Source organism: Orycteropus afer, unplaced genomic scaffold, assembly GCF_000298275.1.
Source record: "Orycteropus afer afer isolate SDZICR_OR568_19922 unplaced genomic scaffold, OryAfe1.0 scaffold00123, whole genome shotgun sequence".
NCBI classification, from domain to species: domain Eukaryota; kingdom Metazoa; phylum Chordata; class Mammalia; order Tubulidentata; family Orycteropodidae; genus Orycteropus; species Orycteropus afer.
Window position 1 is genome coordinate 3,165,507 of NW_006921710.1, and position 17,661 is coordinate 3,183,167.

Sequence of the window (17,661 nt, forward strand, 5' to 3'; positions counted from 1 at the left end):
TTTTTTTTTTTTTAACAAGTGGGCAGAAGGAGCTCTGGTGGCCTAGTGCCTAAGGCTTCTGACTGCTTACCTCAAGGTTGGTGGTTCAAACCCACCAGCCACACCATGGAAGGAAAACTGGGCAACCTACTTCCGTAAAGATTTACCACCTTAGAAACCCAAAGGGGGTCTCTATGAGTTGGAATAAACTCAATAGCAATGAGTTTGTTTTTTTGGTACCAGTGGGCAGTGGGATCATGTGGGGAGTACTGCCCTGGTGCAAAACCCTTGGTTTACAAATGGGAAAATTAGGCTCAGAGAGATTCAAAATCCTCGAGTCAATTCTGACTCATAGCCACCCCCACTGGGTTACCGAGGAGGTAAGTAAAGATTTACGGAAGCAGATTGTCCCATCTTCTATCTGTGAAGCAGATGGTAGGTCTGAACGGTCAACCTTCTGGTTAGCAATCAAGTGCCTTAGGCACTGTGCCACCAGAGCTGTTTTTTTTTTTAAATATTTTGGGCCCAAGGTCACAGGCTAATGGCAAAGCTGGACTCCCAACTTCCAATCTACTGCTTCCTCCTGCAACTCCAGTCATTCCCAACCTTTCCTCAGCTCTACACACCTGAAGGACTATCAGGTACAGTGGTTCACTACAGCAGTTCTTAATGGAGGCAGATAGAATTTTTGTTTATCAAAACAGGAGATGTTAACAACATCATAATGTTTACACAAGCTCATTCACATCTCAAACATGAATCAAATGCCTGAAGATAGGTTTAAAGCTTCAGAAGACCCTGAAGTGCTTTCCAGAGCAAATACTAGATTTTACTTAGTTTATTAAAGGAACTCTGGTGGTACAGTGGGTAAGACATCTGGCTGCTAACCAGGTCAGCACTTCAAACCCATCAGTCATTCCGTGGGAGGAAGATGAAGCAGTCTATTTCTGTAAAGATTATAGCCTTTGAAACTGTAAGACGGAATCGACTCGATGGTAGTGGGTATAGTTTTATATAACGTATACTTGATTGTTTGAAACTTGGCAATCTGTATGATATTTTCCCAAACAGTTTAGATAGTCAGAAATTTACTCTGTAAAGAACATTTAGATTCTGGGAGTAATAAGGACATAATGGTAACGACCTAGGAAATAAGATGAAGGCAGGAAAGACGTAGATGTGGAGAAGCTGCTGGTTACAAATCTGGAGAGACTCTGCCAACTTTCATTCAAATCGTAATAAAAAGTAAAAAAACAAAACAAAACAAAACAAAACAAAAAAACCCAAAACCTGGAGGGAGACAACTGACAAGAGCTGGCTTTCAACAATGCTACTTTAGAGGTGGTACAGCCTCTGGGGAGCACTGTGTAGCACCTTCCCTGTCTGCAGGTAACACATTTGGACTCCATAAAGTCGGACCCACCTGGGCCGTCAGAATGAGCTCGTTGATGACATGTGCTGCATGCTGACACCGATCCGGAGGCCCCATGACTTGTGCAGCTCTTTCTGGACTAATCCCATCGTCTGTGGAACAAAGTCAGAGAAGAAGAAGGAGGATTTAGGAAAGGCCAACTTCTCAAAAGGAAACAAAGCTCAATCTGATTTGTAATCAATACTCTTTTCAGTATCAAAAGGGGTAATAACACCAGATTCAGGGAGTATTCTGGAGTGGTTTCGCAGGTAGGAAAAGATGCATGGTATCTTTTTGCATGGTCCATGTCAATACTCATTTCTTGTGCAATTACAGCCACTTAAAAATCATTAACAAAATAAAACTCAAAGACAGAAAGAAAGCCAAGTAAAGTAAGAGTTAAGCTATGGCAATGGTTTCCAAAAATTAGCCCATCATAACATTTTCTCATGTTCAGCGAAATGAGGAAAATAAGGACAATGTAGAAAATTTTGCTTACAAAGATAAATTTACACAATATAAAGAATTATCATTTATTCTAAGATTTTGTCCTTTTCCCCTGTTGCGGTTTTCAATTATTCTTAATTTTATGAAATTAAGGGAGCTCTGGTGGCATAGTGCCTAAGGCATTTGACTGCTAACCACAAGGCTGGCGATTCAAACCCACCAGCCACTCCTCGGAAGGAAGGTTGGGCAATCTACTTCCACAGTGATACTGCCTCGGAAACCCAAGGAGGTGTCGCTATGAGTGACTCAATGGCAATGCATTATATTTGAAAATAAGAATAGCCCACTTTCAACAAGTTCTTATTTGGCAAAAATAAAAGCTGGAAATGGTGTCTCACCCTCCCCCCTATTTTACTAGTCCAACAAGGGGGAAAAAGCTCAGAAACCCCTGGGCAGGAGCATTCTGGTATGAGAAAGGTGACCAAGCATATGCAAAGAAAGAGATAATCATTAAAACCTACCTGGTTTAAACTGAATCCTAACACCAGCATCATTCTGGATTTTTTTGATCATTTCTCCATTTCTTCCTATTACAATCCCAACAGCAAACCTAGGCACAGACACCTAGGTACAGAGAAACAAAACCTCATTAGAGCTTTTAAAAATCAGTCTTTTTTACAGGGTGGATTTTTACACCATCTCACCTCATCAAAATCTTAAGAATAGTGAGAACAGCCCCCATGCCATGCTCCCCTTGCTATGCGTCAACTCTGTCCTGGGCACTGCATGAAGCCTGGGTAGACATTGTCCCAGTCCATCCTCATACCCACGCTGGGAAGTAGGAGCAGTCTCATGGTTTTGAAGATAGAACAAACGTGAAATAGCTTGTTCAAGGTTAAAGAGCTAACAGAAGTGTGACCTAACATCTTTAACGCTAATCTTGTTTCCCTAAGAACCTTCATTAACGCATACCTCTATACTGCCGCCTCCCATGCGGGAGCTGAAATCACTGCGTACACCCCGAAAGTCAGCTTGGTCTTTTTCTCGGATAATCTCTAGTACCATTTCTCTCGCTTGCTGCATAAACACAAACAAAAGGCATTTTGAAAACAAAAACTTAAAAAGACATGGCATAAGGTATTGTATCAACAATTCTCCCAACCTGGGCTTAAAGAATCAGCTGTGGGAGGATTCATTAGTTGTAATTTCTGGGATGGGATACGCTGGTGGTCAGGGATGTACACCAAATCTGAAATGAAATGTTCTTATTGCCCCATTATTCATACAGATAAGGGGTTACCCACCTTCTTTTAAGCCAGGTGGGTCAATACATTTCTTCTTGTCAGAATTGGATTATTATCAGCATAGCACTCTGGCATGTTTCATCTGTAATTCCTTACACAAGCTTCTAGGGTGTAGCAGCACTAGGGTCCACAGGTCAGAGCGCCTGAGCAAAGTGAGGGACTACACAGTCTGATTCTAAGCCCATCTGCTTTTATTAAAAGAGGTGGAGTTCTTTGAGGAAAGACCCTTGGGTAGGACCCTGGTTTGCAGGAAGGAAGTGAAGGGCTGCATCACTGATTGGTGCCCAAAGAGAGAAATCATTTTTACCACTGTTCTTCGATTCTATTTTAAACCATTATTTTACTTATGTACCCTGATATGAAATAAAGACAGACAGACAAGACTACTAATCCTATCGCTATGAGTTCAGCTAACGACAGAGTTGAGAACTGGGAGATATTCTGCCAGTGAGTGGTCATCTTCACTGGATCAAAACCCAACGCTCCTAAAGAAGGACAACCACCGAGGACAGACTGCTCACCAAGGTGCACCACCTGGAGCTGCTCTAAATGTGGAGATAGAAAGGCAGACAGCCCTCAGGAAACAACAGTGCATCCCAATCTTGTTGGGAACAGGCACAATGCTACATCCAGAGCCTATTCACATCCTTGCTAATAAGAAGGACCAGAGGCACGGAACCATTCCAGGTGATTTAAAACTGCTTTCAGCAATTGGTGCTGTCTTCTCTGACAGGGCATTCCACATGCTGGAAGGGCACATACATGCTTGTGTGGCTCTGGCATGATTGTTCCCCTATAGCCCCAGGGGAAAGTCTTGCAAAAAAGTCTTACCACGGGGTGGGGGCAGAGAGAGAGAGAAAGCACATGAGACCAAAAAGCAGAGGCATACGAGCTGACCATAAGGCGACAAACTGCACATGATCAATGCTATCCAACAAAACCTGCTGTGACAACAGAAATGTTCTCTACCTGCATGGTCTAATACAGCAGCCACTATCCTCATGTGAACACTTGAAATATGGCCAGTATAAACAAGGAACTGCACTTTTATTTAATTTTAATTAAACAGCCACATGTGGCTCCTGGCTCCTATATCGGACAGCACAACTGTAGATTATTTTCATCACTAAACCTGGTTTGGGCAAACAACTTATCTTAATAAAGGAACATTTAGTTTTATAATCACGTGAGTGAGATACAAAGTCTAGAGATTACCAACAAATGATATCCCCATACTCAAGATCAGCATAGCAGCTCGGGTGGCGAAGTGCATAAGGCACCTGACTGCTAACCAGAAGGCTGGCGGTTCAAACCCACCAGTCACTCCTCAGAAGGAAGGTTGGGCAATCTATTTCCATAGTGATACTTGCCTTGGAAACCCAAGGAGGGGTCTCTATGAGTTGGGTCCGACTTGACAGCACATAACAACAACAACAACAACAACAACATCAGCATGAATCCAAATTTTCTTTCCTACCTGTACTTTGAAAGGGTCTCCAGTGATGCGAAGAGGCTTGTCTGCTCCCGTAGGCAATGGGCCATCCTGGATCATGACCATTTTCACACCTGTCCGCTCCTGTGAGGAAATACACACCAAGATACTCCTCACTGTCATGAATAAGAGTAAGAAGGCATGAGAAATTGGACTGGGTCAGGTAATGTCCACAAGAAATCTCATGTTCCATCTACCACAAAACACTGCCACGCTGACCTGAACAACAGAGCCCGGCTCTGTAAATGTAAACATACAGGTCATGCTAGAGAACTTGCAAATGTGATAAAATTATTTCCCAAACTCTCTTTTTCTGTTGTCTAGAATATCTAAACATTAATAAGCTATTTTTATTAAATGCTGAGCCCTGAGCAGAGTGCTCTCCTTACATGATCTGATTAGCATGCATACACAGTTATGACGGAGGTGCTGCCATCTTGCCATTTCACAGATGAACAGGGCTCTGAGACCAAGCTGCCCAAGGTTATAGAGCTGAGTGGTGGACCAAAAGTTGGATTCTGGGATTCCAAATCCTAAGTGCTTAGATCTGATGCTGTAATACCTTCCACAATCCAAGGACTAGGTTATGAGAAAGCATGCATGGCAAGACACAACCCCTTACCTGCAATTTCAATATCCCAAAAGCTCTGAAACCGAAAAGTTTTTTCATAACTAATTTGCCAGCAAAACTAAACTGAATGTGCACAAGTCTATTTCTAGCTTTTCTCTCACTGAGTGCTACTACTATCTTGTTTAGCTGTGGATACAGGATTTGATTACAGGACCCAGGGTGTTATTAAATTCTGCAATATTTGCCCTCTAGTGTTTCAGAGGAGTTATTTTGGAGCCTACTAGCAGCTCATATTTATGGAGCACTTATGTAGTCGCAGGCTCGTCGCCAACAGTGAAGCTGGCACTTCCCCTCTTTTATAGCCAAGGACCCCGATTCTTCAAAAAGTAGATTCAATTACTTACGATCGTAAGGGAGCTCTGGTGGCGTAGTGCCCAAGGCACCTGACTGCTAACCAGTTCAAACCCACCAGCCACTCCTCAGAAGGAAGATTGGGTGATCGACTTCTGTAGTGATACCACCTCGGAAACCCAAGGAGGGGTCGCTATGAGTCGGAGACAACTCGACACACTTAACAACAACAACGGGATCATGTAACACATGAGGGGGAGTGCTGGGATAGGGATCTGACTCTGGACACTGGGCTTTTATCTCAGATGCTAGCCATTTATGGTAAATACTCACATCACATCAGAACAATCGAAACCCAGCTTCACTGCCATCATGGCTGCTGGGGGTTCACAGGTGTGCCTCCCAGGCCACACCTGCCCCAGTACTTGGAATCCTACCTGGCATCATGTCCAACTATAGGAAATGTTCAGAAAATATCTGTTGAGTAGAGGAAGGAAGACTCTCACAGCTGGTGTGGGACCCCTTTGGCAGAAGTTTTGAGGGATTTCTCTGCATTATGGTGTGCACAGCCGGCCCAGCTGGGGAAGGTCAGAGTTTGGACCAAACCTCCCAAACCAGGAAGAGGAAGACTTTTTTACAGGAAGCTGCTCTGTTGAGGGCTCACATACCTGCAACTGCTTTATTGTTTCCCCTCCTTTGCCGATGACCAGACCCACTTTAGATGCTGGGATGAGAATCTCCTGGATCGTGCTGTTGCCATCTATGTCATTATGAAAGCCAGGTCCATTCCGACAACGGTCCACAATCTGCCCCAGGAGCCGTTTGGCTTGTCTTTAGAAGGGAAAAGAACCACAAGAAAACTAGCATTAAAGGAATGCTCCAGGAACGCAATAAAGGGAAACAGCACCAGGGAAAAAGAGTCAAAGCAGCTCTCCATCCAGCTGCAGCTCCTGCCCCCATAACCTGGGAGGTCTCTTTGCCATCCGCCACACTATTAGGCTGGAATTTAAAAGCAAAGCACACCACAATACCAACCTTCCAACATGGCCTTGAAGAGCAGGCTACTGCCAGACACAGTCCACTTTCAACAGTCTGCCCTTGCCCATGCTTAAGTCTTGTATTTGTTCCACAAACATGTGTCACCATCTATTAGAATGTTAGCTCCTCTGGGGCAGAGCCTCTTATTATATCTCTGTATACCCCTTTGTTCCTCAAATCCAGCACAACCCTTCTCAGAGTATATACTCAATACATGGTTGTTAGGTAAGGGTAGGGGAGAGAGCAATGAGAGAGATGGAAAGAAAGCAAGCAAGGGTTAGTAGTCATTATTCAAACTCTGAAACTCTTAGAAATTTCTTCTCCAAAACCAACCAAACTGCTCTCTGACTTTTTAGCTAAGGCTATGAATCATCAGTTGGTTTAATGGAGTGGGAAAAGGAGGAGGCAGTGCTCTGAGGCAGCTGTACCCTCACATATGCCTGCGTTGTGCCTTTCATGCCTGCAAATTCAGGACCCTGAATGTGACTTCAAAATGGCTTTTGCGTTGATTTCTTTTGGGGTGGAAGGTGGAAACAGGGACTGCAATGTTAAAACAGTATAATCCAGCCTAGCAACTTCATTTTTTGGGTCAATTTCCTTTTCTGCACCAGAATCTTCGCTAGCTGTTCTTTAAGTATTTATTCTTCCAATTACCACACATAATCTATGTTTGGTTTCCCCTCTAATAAGGAAGAATTCAGCCACTAAACAGGCTGATTGTACTGCTCACCAAGGAAAACAGGAACTATTTCCTCCTAAGGTACTAATCCCATTGCCTCAACTCCTTGAATAAAGCAACACGAAACAGGAATGGTTAGAAGAGTAGAAGAAAGAAAAGGCAGGAAACAGATGCTGTTTTTTGTAGTCATGAGTCTTTGTGTATAGAATCAGCCTTGTGTATCTTCTCAGTTACAGCAGCTTTTTATTATTTTGCTTGTGTACTAGATTAACCTGTGTTGGAAGAAAAATGCCTTGACTCCGGCAAAACCATCCAGCTTGCCCTGTAATGCACACTTGCCACCGATATTTATTCTGGTTCACTGCTTGCAATGTTACAGCAGAACAAGAGAATTTAAACTCATCTAGACTCCCTGAGAAATGGAAACAATAAAACAGCCCTACCTATTGAGACAGACATAATCTTAGCACCTCTGTCCCTAAATGCAACACTACTAAGCAGATTGGAAAAGGAAAGCAAACAGACTCCAGTTAGTATATCTCTTTGTCTCAGGAGGTTCTTGGATTTATGAGGCCTGAACCTGATGTAAGACTCTTGAGTGTGTGTGTACCAGGGGAGGAAAGTTAATGCCAGCCAGTCTTAAGGCTGCTGCAAGGACCCCAAAAGTCAAGACATCCTTCTGGCCAGTCCATATGGCCCTCTGGAGCAGAGGAACAGCCAAAGAGAATCAAGTTAACTTGGCTCACAAATATCAGAACAGTGGAATCAGCCTGACACAAAAGACTTGGTACCAGGATACAAAGTGATAGGCTCACTAATTCAGACCTGCTCAGGTAAAGGAAGTGTTAACAAGAAAGAACGTAAGTTGATTAGAGCATTCAGGTAGGGTGAGTGTACACTCTTGAGAACCTGGTCTATGAATGAGATGCAATGTCAGAATACCCAATAAGCAAGGTAGGCACTGATTTTCTTACTCATCTGTAGTGACCACCTTCACATACTTTCAAATCAAATATGTGGTGAAATCTATGTGAAATTGGTCACTACAGATTAGGAAGTACAAGTAAGCCTGTGCTTACCTTGCTTACTGGGTAATCCACCCCTGAGCAGAGATAGATGTTAAGACAGGAGAAATTCTGCAGGTTTTGGGAGGCGGGGGAAGTGGTATCTTGTAAGTTTAAGGTAACAGACAAACTCCCTTGGTGTGGCCACCTCCCAGATCTTCTTATACATAAGCATGTGCTTTTGTGGTCAGGACTGCGGCATAAATCAACAGTGTTTAGTAACAGCTTTGCCCTTCCATTTCTCCCTACTTGGGGAAGGAGGAAGAAGAGTGAAAGGAAAAAGTAAATAAAATAAACTTACTCAATACTTTCTGGGGTTCCGGTAAGTACACAGGGCCTCTCTGGAATCCCAGAACTCTCTATAAGAAGAATCAAGAAGATGAGGTGTGTTGGTGGGCATCAGGCAACAATGTATCTTTGCCTCTGTGTACAGACTGTCTCTCTGTGGCTGGTTTCTAAACCGGTCCCACAGAAGCCCAGTCTCCCAGAAAAAGACAGTTTCCTTCCATTTGCGGAGAGACTCACAAGCTGGCAGCTCCACCCTAGACTCTGAGTAGAAACATGTCCAACAGGGAAAGTTGGGAGGATCCAGAAGAGGTCTGTGAATTGGTTCTAATTACCAGTCTCAGCATCATTTCTGACCAGTGGTGCTAATAACCGCTCAACTCACTTTACCCTGCTATTCTTCAGTTTCTCCATTTGTAGAATAGTTTAATGTTCACTTGTTTGCAAATGGCTCTGTGGCACACTAGTAAAGAATTTAATGATATGCACATTAGGATTATTACTAGTTGCTGCATGAGTATCCCAGATGATCAGTGACATCTAAGTGGAATTGGTTCAGGAGCATTTTATAAGAGAGAACTATCTCATGTTCCAACACTACACACTATGCTTTACTTTAAAAAAAAAAAAAAAAGTTTCTTAGAATTCCTCCTCAAAAAAAGGGGGAAATAGCTAACAATCATTACTGCCTTCAAGACACAGTAATAAGTATCTTTTTAAATGATTTAGCCAAATGTCTTCCGAACACCCTCCCTTTCACTATGGAAAGAAGTAAAAATTCAAATTAGATGATAAAATTTCAAATAAAATTGTTCTTCTTCAATCCTTATCTCTCCACATTGCATGGTCAAAGTGGACAGGGCTGGGAAAGGTCTAAAATGTGTTTAAGCTCATGCTAATTCAGCCAGAACTCCTCCAGCTGTCCCTTTCCACAAAGGGAAGGGATGATCTAATCCAGGGGAGCTGATGTGCAGTCCCCAAGCAGTTACCCCAAAGCCATAGGATTCCTGTAGACCCTACTATGTCTGTGTAACATTCTGGTGCAGAAAACAGAGGTCCTAGCGCAGCAGGGGCTTGGGAAGGGGCCACGCCTGGCCACAGAACTGTGGGAGAGTCTACATATGAAGCCAAATGGGAGGCCTTGTCTCTGGGCCTACTTCTGCTCTGGTTTTTCTGGTTTTCACCTGGGAATCCAGCCCCAGAAGTACAAGGAAAACAGCAATTGCATATACTTACGCAAGACCCTAAACTTCTAAGTAACAAGCAAAGGTTTTGAATCTGGAAAATTCTGCAAAGTCCAGATTTCTATACCAAATTGAGATGTAGGAAAAAAGAAGTCCTTACCTGAAGCAATCTGAATTTTGCAACCAGATTCTGCTTGAATCCGTGAAATCTGCTCACCTCCTCTGCCAATAACTGAAACAAATTGAACAAGGTCAGAAAACGCACCCCCCATTCCATATTCAACCATGCATGAATGAATGAATGAATTCAAGAAACGTTTACACTTGGCTCACAGCATTACAAATCAAATTGGCCTCAGTGAGTCCATGTCAACTCTTTAGTAGGCATTAAAGCAACAGAAATTTTATGTGAAACATAACAGACAGATATAAGGAACCCTAGCTAAAATGTGGAGGGGGTGGGAGGAATCCATGGCCCACAGTTCCGGGATCTCCCTCAGCTTGCATGCACTTCTGCAGTGCTTTGGGGCTCTTGGGAACAGACTGAAATCATTCTACCTTAGGTGACACCCTAAGACAAAGTTAAATGAAGAAACAGATGAGAATTAGAGAAAAAGAGATAATTTGGATACTTACTAAATCCAACCATTTTATCAGGCACTTTGAATTCTTCTGTTATTACTGCCCTAAAAACAAAGAACATTTTTGGGAAAAAAAATAAAGAAATCTCCAGCCATTTTAGGTCCTCAAACTTCCCATCTGACAATATTGGAAGATAAGGGCTTAAAATAAATCATACTAATTTGGCTAACAGATCCAAAGCCCTCTGGAAAAGAGTGTCATATAATAAACCCTTTGGTCAATCAGGCCTTGGGAAGATCTAACCTTTCCATTGCCTCTAGTTTTACATTAAACCATCAACTCTTGTTTTCCATATAGCTAATCTCAACATTGCTGAATTTATACCTTGTTAGGTCCTTTCTAATGAATGGGTCTTCAATCTCAGGACACTTAAAAGATCCTTTGGGGTTTTTGGAGATGTTTAGTCTTCTATTATGGTGTCCTTTCCAGATGAAGAGATTCAATTTCTTTTCCCCCAGTATTCCTGTTTTCACTATTCCTGCTTCTCCCCAAATACAACCAGTATCCCAATGGAGGAGGCTTACCAGTGTTGACCAGGACAGAATAATTTACCTTATTCTGTAAGGTATTTCAGTTAAATGCTATGCCATCCACTATATATATATATATATATATATATATATATATATATTTAAAAACAAAAAAACAAACAAACCTAAAACCAACCACTATATTGGCTCTTTCAAACAAACCTTCAAATTTCCCATACAGTGTACTGTAGACAATATCCAATTTGCCCAACACCCCAGAAAGCAATTAAATCTAAACACTTACCTTAGGAGGAAGCTAAATGCAAATAGTGCCCCCCCCCCAAAAAAAAGGAGCAGGCATTTTTAAACATCTCTCAGCTGGATTTTTACCCATCATGGAAAGGACTGAATAAAGTACATGTTTTTAAGGAAAGTGCAGCACTGAGAAGAAACGCAATAGCATAAATAGCACTTGTCACTGTAACACTTAGAAGGGAGCAAACAGAGAATCTTCTCTTCTTGTGGAGTTTATATCTTCAGGTGTATGTGGAAGGATTCTCTCCCCCCACATTCACTTTGAAATCAAGTAACTAATTTCAGGTAACTGTCCTAATCAGTAACACTGTGGACATTAATGTCAAACCTCAGTTTGCCTAAGACACTGGGTTGCTACTGGCATGTTAGCCTGTCGTGAAGGGTAATGACGTTCTTGTATGTGCATGCTCCTGAGTAGCCACGAGGTTGTTGCTCATATCAAATGTAGCACAAGTTGTCTACTCTCAGAATATACCACTGAGGAATTTACTAGAAAGGGTTCAACACTACAGCAATAGAAAAGGACAAAAACTCGGACAGCTCCTCAGCCTTCAGAAACAATTTTAGCAGACGCTCTTCAAGGAAGAAACTACCAAGACGGATTGCTTTGGCCTTTATGGAAGACAAGGCCCTGTTGTAAATGCAAGGCTGAGACTTGTCTAATGGACAAAGGATAAACATTTTGGAAAGTAAGATCCCAACTAGTTATGGCCTTAGATGGAAGGTGGCTTTTTTTTTTCTTTTTTTGATACTAATAGTAACTGAAGTTTAAATGATTTTAATTCATTAACCAACCCCCCCTACCCCCAACAAACAGAACAAAGAAAACAAACAACAAAACCTAGGATAAATCCTTTGGTGAAATAATGCCTGGTGACATCTTGACCCCCACTCTTCCTCAACATGTATGCAAAACACAATAGGATATAATTATATCATTGGTAGTGAAGATTAAGGATATATGTTATAACAACAGATATACAGCACAAGATTTCATCCATTACAGAACAGAACCTCTTGCACCAAGAGCTTCCTGTATATTGTGTCTTTTTTGAAGGACATTATGCTCACCAATCTCCTGTTACAGATTTTAAAGCTCAGAGGTTTTTATAGCTCCCTAAATCCAGTGTTTAAAGAAGGCTGGGAGAGGAAACAGACAGGGAAGAATCTATTGGGAAATTTCCCAAGGTTCTCCAGCATGCCCTATCACTACCACAGGAGGTGGAACCCTGGCTGCTGGCCTCCTAGGCACACGCAATCCTTAAGTACCAAAAACATCTTGGAAAAGCCCAATAACTAAGACACTTCTTCAGTTTTCTCAAATGAAGAACTAATAAGGATTCATAAAATATTGGGAAAACCGTAAAACCAGGAGGGACAATTTTATATTTCCTCCTTTAAAATTAAGTATGTATCAGTAGAAAGAGCAACTTGGACATTCCCAAAGTGGTGTAAGTTTACATATAATAATGGCTGATTTTTAATACCTTGTATCAGTTTATCCCCCAGTGCATACTGCCTTGAAAAGGGCTGGCAAAAAACTTGAGTCTTAAAGAAATACACTCCATGGTTTTTCATACCCTCAACCTCTGACTTTCTAACTCTAGTACAGATGGTGGATCAATAAACAATTAGAAATGATCAATAAATAATAAAACATAACCCACTGCTTACCTTTGATGTACCAAGGCCCCTAACTGGTTACCTACTGTGGCAAAGAGAAAGAGAAAAGAAAAATCAAAGCATTAGCACGGATAAACTAACTTCATCCTTATACGAATTCTTACTATTTCAGGGGAGAAAAAAAGAAAGACAGAAAAGAAAGCAAACAGTAATTTAAGCTCAGTGGCTGAAATGAATGCGTTATATGATATGAAACAGGAGGGGACATCTTGATCAACACAGTCGCTAACCCAGCGTCCAGCTGAACTCAGGATAAGAAATTGATCTGTGTGTCCACATGCTGAGAGGCCTGGGAGAAAATCCTGCTTGCCTAAATCCCTCTGACTTCCCACCTCCCTCCTGCTCTCCATCCAAACTCAATGTGAAGATAGAGAGGTTCCTTCTTTCTCTTTTTAAAAACAAATTAGAAGATTTAACCTCCTCAGAAGCATTGTTAAAGACTGCTCCCTGGCAGCTGTAGTCACTAAGAACGTGCACAGATGTTCCGGCTGGTCATGGGGGGAGGGAACATCCCTCCACCCAATCCCCTGCCCCCTAAGTATCTCAAGGAGAGGATATCGCCTCCTCCTTCCTTGGGCCTCTGCACTGACCCCACCCACCATAGCAGTCCTTATGCTGTGAACACTAAGAATGAGCAATGGCCTTTCAAGCCCATTTCACGGAGACAACAGTGCCAAACAGCCTCTTATTATTAAAACCAACTCTGTAATCACATTTCCTCAAACCATTTTGGCTATGCTTTTTGTTTGTTTCTCCTCTTTCAGCTATTGATGAGTGTCTCCTGCACCAGCCATCAGCAAAAATGATTCTGTGGTATTTTCTCTTTTGGAAAATGCAGCCCAGCAAATACAGTCAGCAGACAATGAAAAGTTAAAACCAAACACATTACAAGGCAAATAAATGAGCCTTACAACATGCTAAAAAAGAGCATTCACAAATATGTCTTTGGGGAAAGTTATTATAAGGACAAATTTGAGGTAAGCAGGAAAAGTCCAATGACATCAACTTCAAGACAGAGGGTGAAATGATCTGACGGTCTGAAGCACAGGCATACCTCCTTTTTATTGCACTTTTTTGCTTTATTATGCTTCGCAGATACTGCATTTTAAATTTTTTTAAATACAAATTGAAGGATGGTGGCAACCCTGTGTCAACTGTGTCAAGCAACTCTATTGCGCTATTTTTCCAAAACAGCAAGTGGCTCACTTCGTGTCTCTGTGTCACACCCTGGTAAGTCTCACAATATTTGAAACTTTTTCATAATGTTATTGCACACTTAACAGATTACAGTATAATGCAGACATAACTTTCATATGCACCAGGAAACCAAAAAATTTGTGTCACTCTACTGCAATATTGGCTTTATTGTGGTGGTCTAGAACTGAGCCTGTATTATCTCAGGGGTATGCCTGCACAGGATTCCAAAGGCCATTCTTTCTGTTCGAACTTAACCTTTTCATTCTGAATGGGCAGTAACTGGTCATGAAAGGACAAACGAAAAGAAATCAGATCATGACATTTTGAAAGGGAAAGAAAAAGTACAGAGAAATAATGCTAGCAAAAAGTAAACAGAGCTACTGAGTTAATACCATATGTCTTCTGGATCAATTGCAAGATAATGGTCTGCAGCCAAAATATTGACACCATATACTATTAATCTGCTTATCTCAGGGATAAAATAATTGTTTTTTATTGACTGTTAAAATTCCCTTTTTGCATATCTACTTTCAACATAACAAATGCTCTTACTTGGGGCAGGGGCAGACAGTCTTCATGATCTCCAATCCACACCAAAGCTGGACAATTACCAGCTTAAGAAAGGAATCCTTGCTACACACTCAGCCCCTAAAGGAAGTGAAAGGAATGCCTACCTTCTAAAGCGGTGGATATGAAAAAACATACTGAAATCGGATGTCAACGGCAGTGTTCTCTCATGTGGATGTTTCTATGTAAGAAACTTCACGTTCCTGATTACTGTCTGAATCCCTCTCTTATGGACAAAGCACCCATGGAAGACAAAGAAAATAAAACATCTTGAAATGATGAGAACACAAAGAGAGGCACCAGTCCTCCAACCAGCTCCTGGTACATTGTGCTGCTTGGTAAGAGATGTCAAAAGGGTGATGGTCTTCAATATTTGTCTCAGCCAGAAAAGCCACAGAAACAGAATAAAGGCAAAAGTACCATAAAGAACTTCATGAGACTCATGAGAACATTCACAAATCTCCTGTTCAAAAACCATTCAAAATTTTGTGCTCATCACAAAAATGGAAATTCCTTTTGTTGGCAAAGTACATGTCACAGGTGCCACACACACAGTATCATTTCTGACAACCAACTGCTTTGCTGACAAGTGGAGGTGCTTACAAGGATCAAAAATACAAGAGCATACACAATCATCCCACAAATAGATGAACTGCTGAGAGCCACACTACCGAAGAATGAAATAAAATTCAAATCCAGATTCAACTCTTTGAGTTGGCGGACTCTTAAGAAGGAGAAATCATCTCCCTCCTCCATGCAAATGGATGTAGTCCAAGGCTGAAATGCGTGATTTAAAGTTTCATTCCCTTCGGAAACGTTCCCATTTGATGCCTAAAAATGAAAACCAGCAGTTAGATAAGGGGGCATTGGGCACTCTTACAACAAACTGATAATGTCCAACTCGAAGAGCAAGGGATCTCTCCCTAGTCTTCATGATGGAGAGGGGTCAAACTAGGGAGGGATGTGGGAATACCTATCAAGTTCAATTTAATGGTAACTACAGTCATTTTACTGTAAAAAAGGAAAAATGTTGAATAAAGTCAGTCCTATTTCCTGTTAATGGTGCATGCTGGTTGACAATGCTTCATTTTGCTTCAAAAATTCACCTTAGTTGAATTCTAGTACATGCGTGTGCACACGTGCACATAGTTTTCATTTCATTATCTTGCACACTAAAGAAAAGGGAGCTATCTGGGTTATGGGAAAATGAGCTTCCCATAAAAAACGTTCATCCCACAATCTAAGATATTCTTTCTGAAAAGTTACACTCTGTCAATTGATTTCAGTAATAATCTTTTAAAAAATGAGGCAGCCAGACATTTTTTCCTGCTGGCGAGGAGAGAAAGAAATCTTCATTTTTCCCTTCCAAAAGAAATGCCAACAAAATATCACCAGTAAACATACCAAACTTTATAAAAGCATCAATTTTAAAAATTAAACTGCCCCCTTCAGAAAGTCCAAGATACAAAAGCACCAACTGCTCCTGACAACAGCACACCACCAGCGCAGGCAGCACCGCACACAGGACAGCAGACCAGAGTTTTCATAAGATGGGAAAAAACAAACAAATTAAACCTTCCTCTTCAGATTTTGACAACAATTCTAACCCAAGTGTCCCTTCCTTGGATTCAGTCTCTTCTGACTCTGATAAATGCCTTTCTAAGCCCCAGGCTGGCAGTTCAAACCCACCAGCCACTCCTCGGAAGGAAGGTTGGACAATCCTACTTCCGTAGTGATACTGCCTCGGAAACCCAAGGAGGGGTCGCTATGAGTCAGGGCCGACTCGACGGCACATAACAACAACAAGCCCCAGCTAAGGGCAGTAATACTCAGTTATCCATAGGGATTTCTACAGTTTTCAAAGCATTTGGCTATTTTTCTCCCAGAGACAATATACAGGCGTCCAGTGTTCTAAGGCACTACCTCTTGCCCCAGGGCCACAAAACACTAATAAGTGAGTTCAGCTTAAAGGGCCTTGGCAAACAAATCTGTCACATTTAAGTGAGAGCAAATACAAGTTGATATCAATAATGTCACTCTCACTTGTAGTGTGACATGATTTTGAATGGAAAAGATTAACACCAGTTAATACTAGGTACTTTTCTAGATGCCTTAACTACAGTCCAAGGAGGCAGGTGCTGTTATTGGCAGCCCCCTTCACGAGGAGCTCTGGTGGCCCAGTGGTTAAAGCACTGGGCTCTTAACCAAAGTTAGCAGTTTGAACTCACCAGCTGCTCTGAGGGAGAAAAGACAAGGCAGTCTGCTTCTGTAAAGATTTACAGCCTTGGAAACCACATGGGGCAGTTCTACTTGTCCTACAGGGTTACTGTGAGTCAGAACTGACACTTGATGGCAGTGGTCTGGTTTTTGGTTTTACTGATGAGAAAGGTACAATTATATCTGAGCCTTCAGAACAGTACCCAGGCAAGCTGCCTGTGCCTATGTGAGCTCCATACCCACTTACGCTTCCCTGTTGTTATGTGCCATCGAGTCGGACCCAACTCACAGCAACCCCTCCTTGGGTTTCTGAGGCAGTATCACTATGGAAGTAGATTGCCCAACCTTCCTTCTGAGGAGTGGCTGGTGGGTTTGAACCGCCAGTCTTCTGGTTAGCAGTCAAGTGCCTTAGGCGCTATACTACCAGAGCTTCTATCTACCCTTTATTTTGGGAGTTTCAACACTATCATTGTTTCATTCTGCAAAATTAATTCTTTTGGTCATTCAGTGCCTTCCAGATGCTGAGAACTATGCCAGCTTCTGGGATAACAGGTGAGCAAGATAGTCTTTGCCCTCAAGGAACTTAGCATCTGGCAGGGAAAACAGAAAGCTAAAGTTCACGTAACTAGGAGTAACCTAACCTAGTCTCCAGGGATGGAGACGTGTCAAGAATCCCACCTGAACCCATTCCCCAGTTAAAATGCCTACCCAAGGTCTGAAGCTTGCAAGGAGTACTCCTGGAGTAACATTAAAGAGTAAAAACAT

General features: G+C 42.0%; 1 protein-coding gene across 1 annotated transcript in view; it reads right to left on the reverse strand.

Annotated features, from left to right (window-relative positions):
* The window catches only part of FUBP3 (far upstream element binding protein 3), a 52,991-nt gene that overhangs the window by 14,218 nt on the left and 21,112 nt on the right, over window positions 1-17,661 (reverse strand). The window contains exons 3-11 of the mRNA XM_007944226.2: window positions 12,907-12,940; window positions 10,442-10,491; window positions 9,966-10,037; window positions 8,638-8,695; window positions 6,224-6,386; window positions 4,619-4,717; window positions 2,810-2,914; window positions 2,359-2,461; window positions 1,403-1,503 (exon numbers count right to left, since the gene is read on the reverse strand). Coding sequence (XP_007942417.2) covers window positions 1,403-1,503; window positions 2,359-2,461; window positions 2,810-2,914; window positions 4,619-4,717; window positions 6,224-6,386; window positions 8,638-8,695; window positions 9,966-10,037; window positions 10,442-10,491; window positions 12,907-12,940 — 785 coding nt within the window. The remainder of the gene's footprint in view (window positions 1-1,402; window positions 1,504-2,358; window positions 2,462-2,809; window positions 2,915-4,618; window positions 4,718-6,223; window positions 6,387-8,637; window positions 8,696-9,965; window positions 10,038-10,441; window positions 10,492-12,906; window positions 12,941-17,661) is intronic.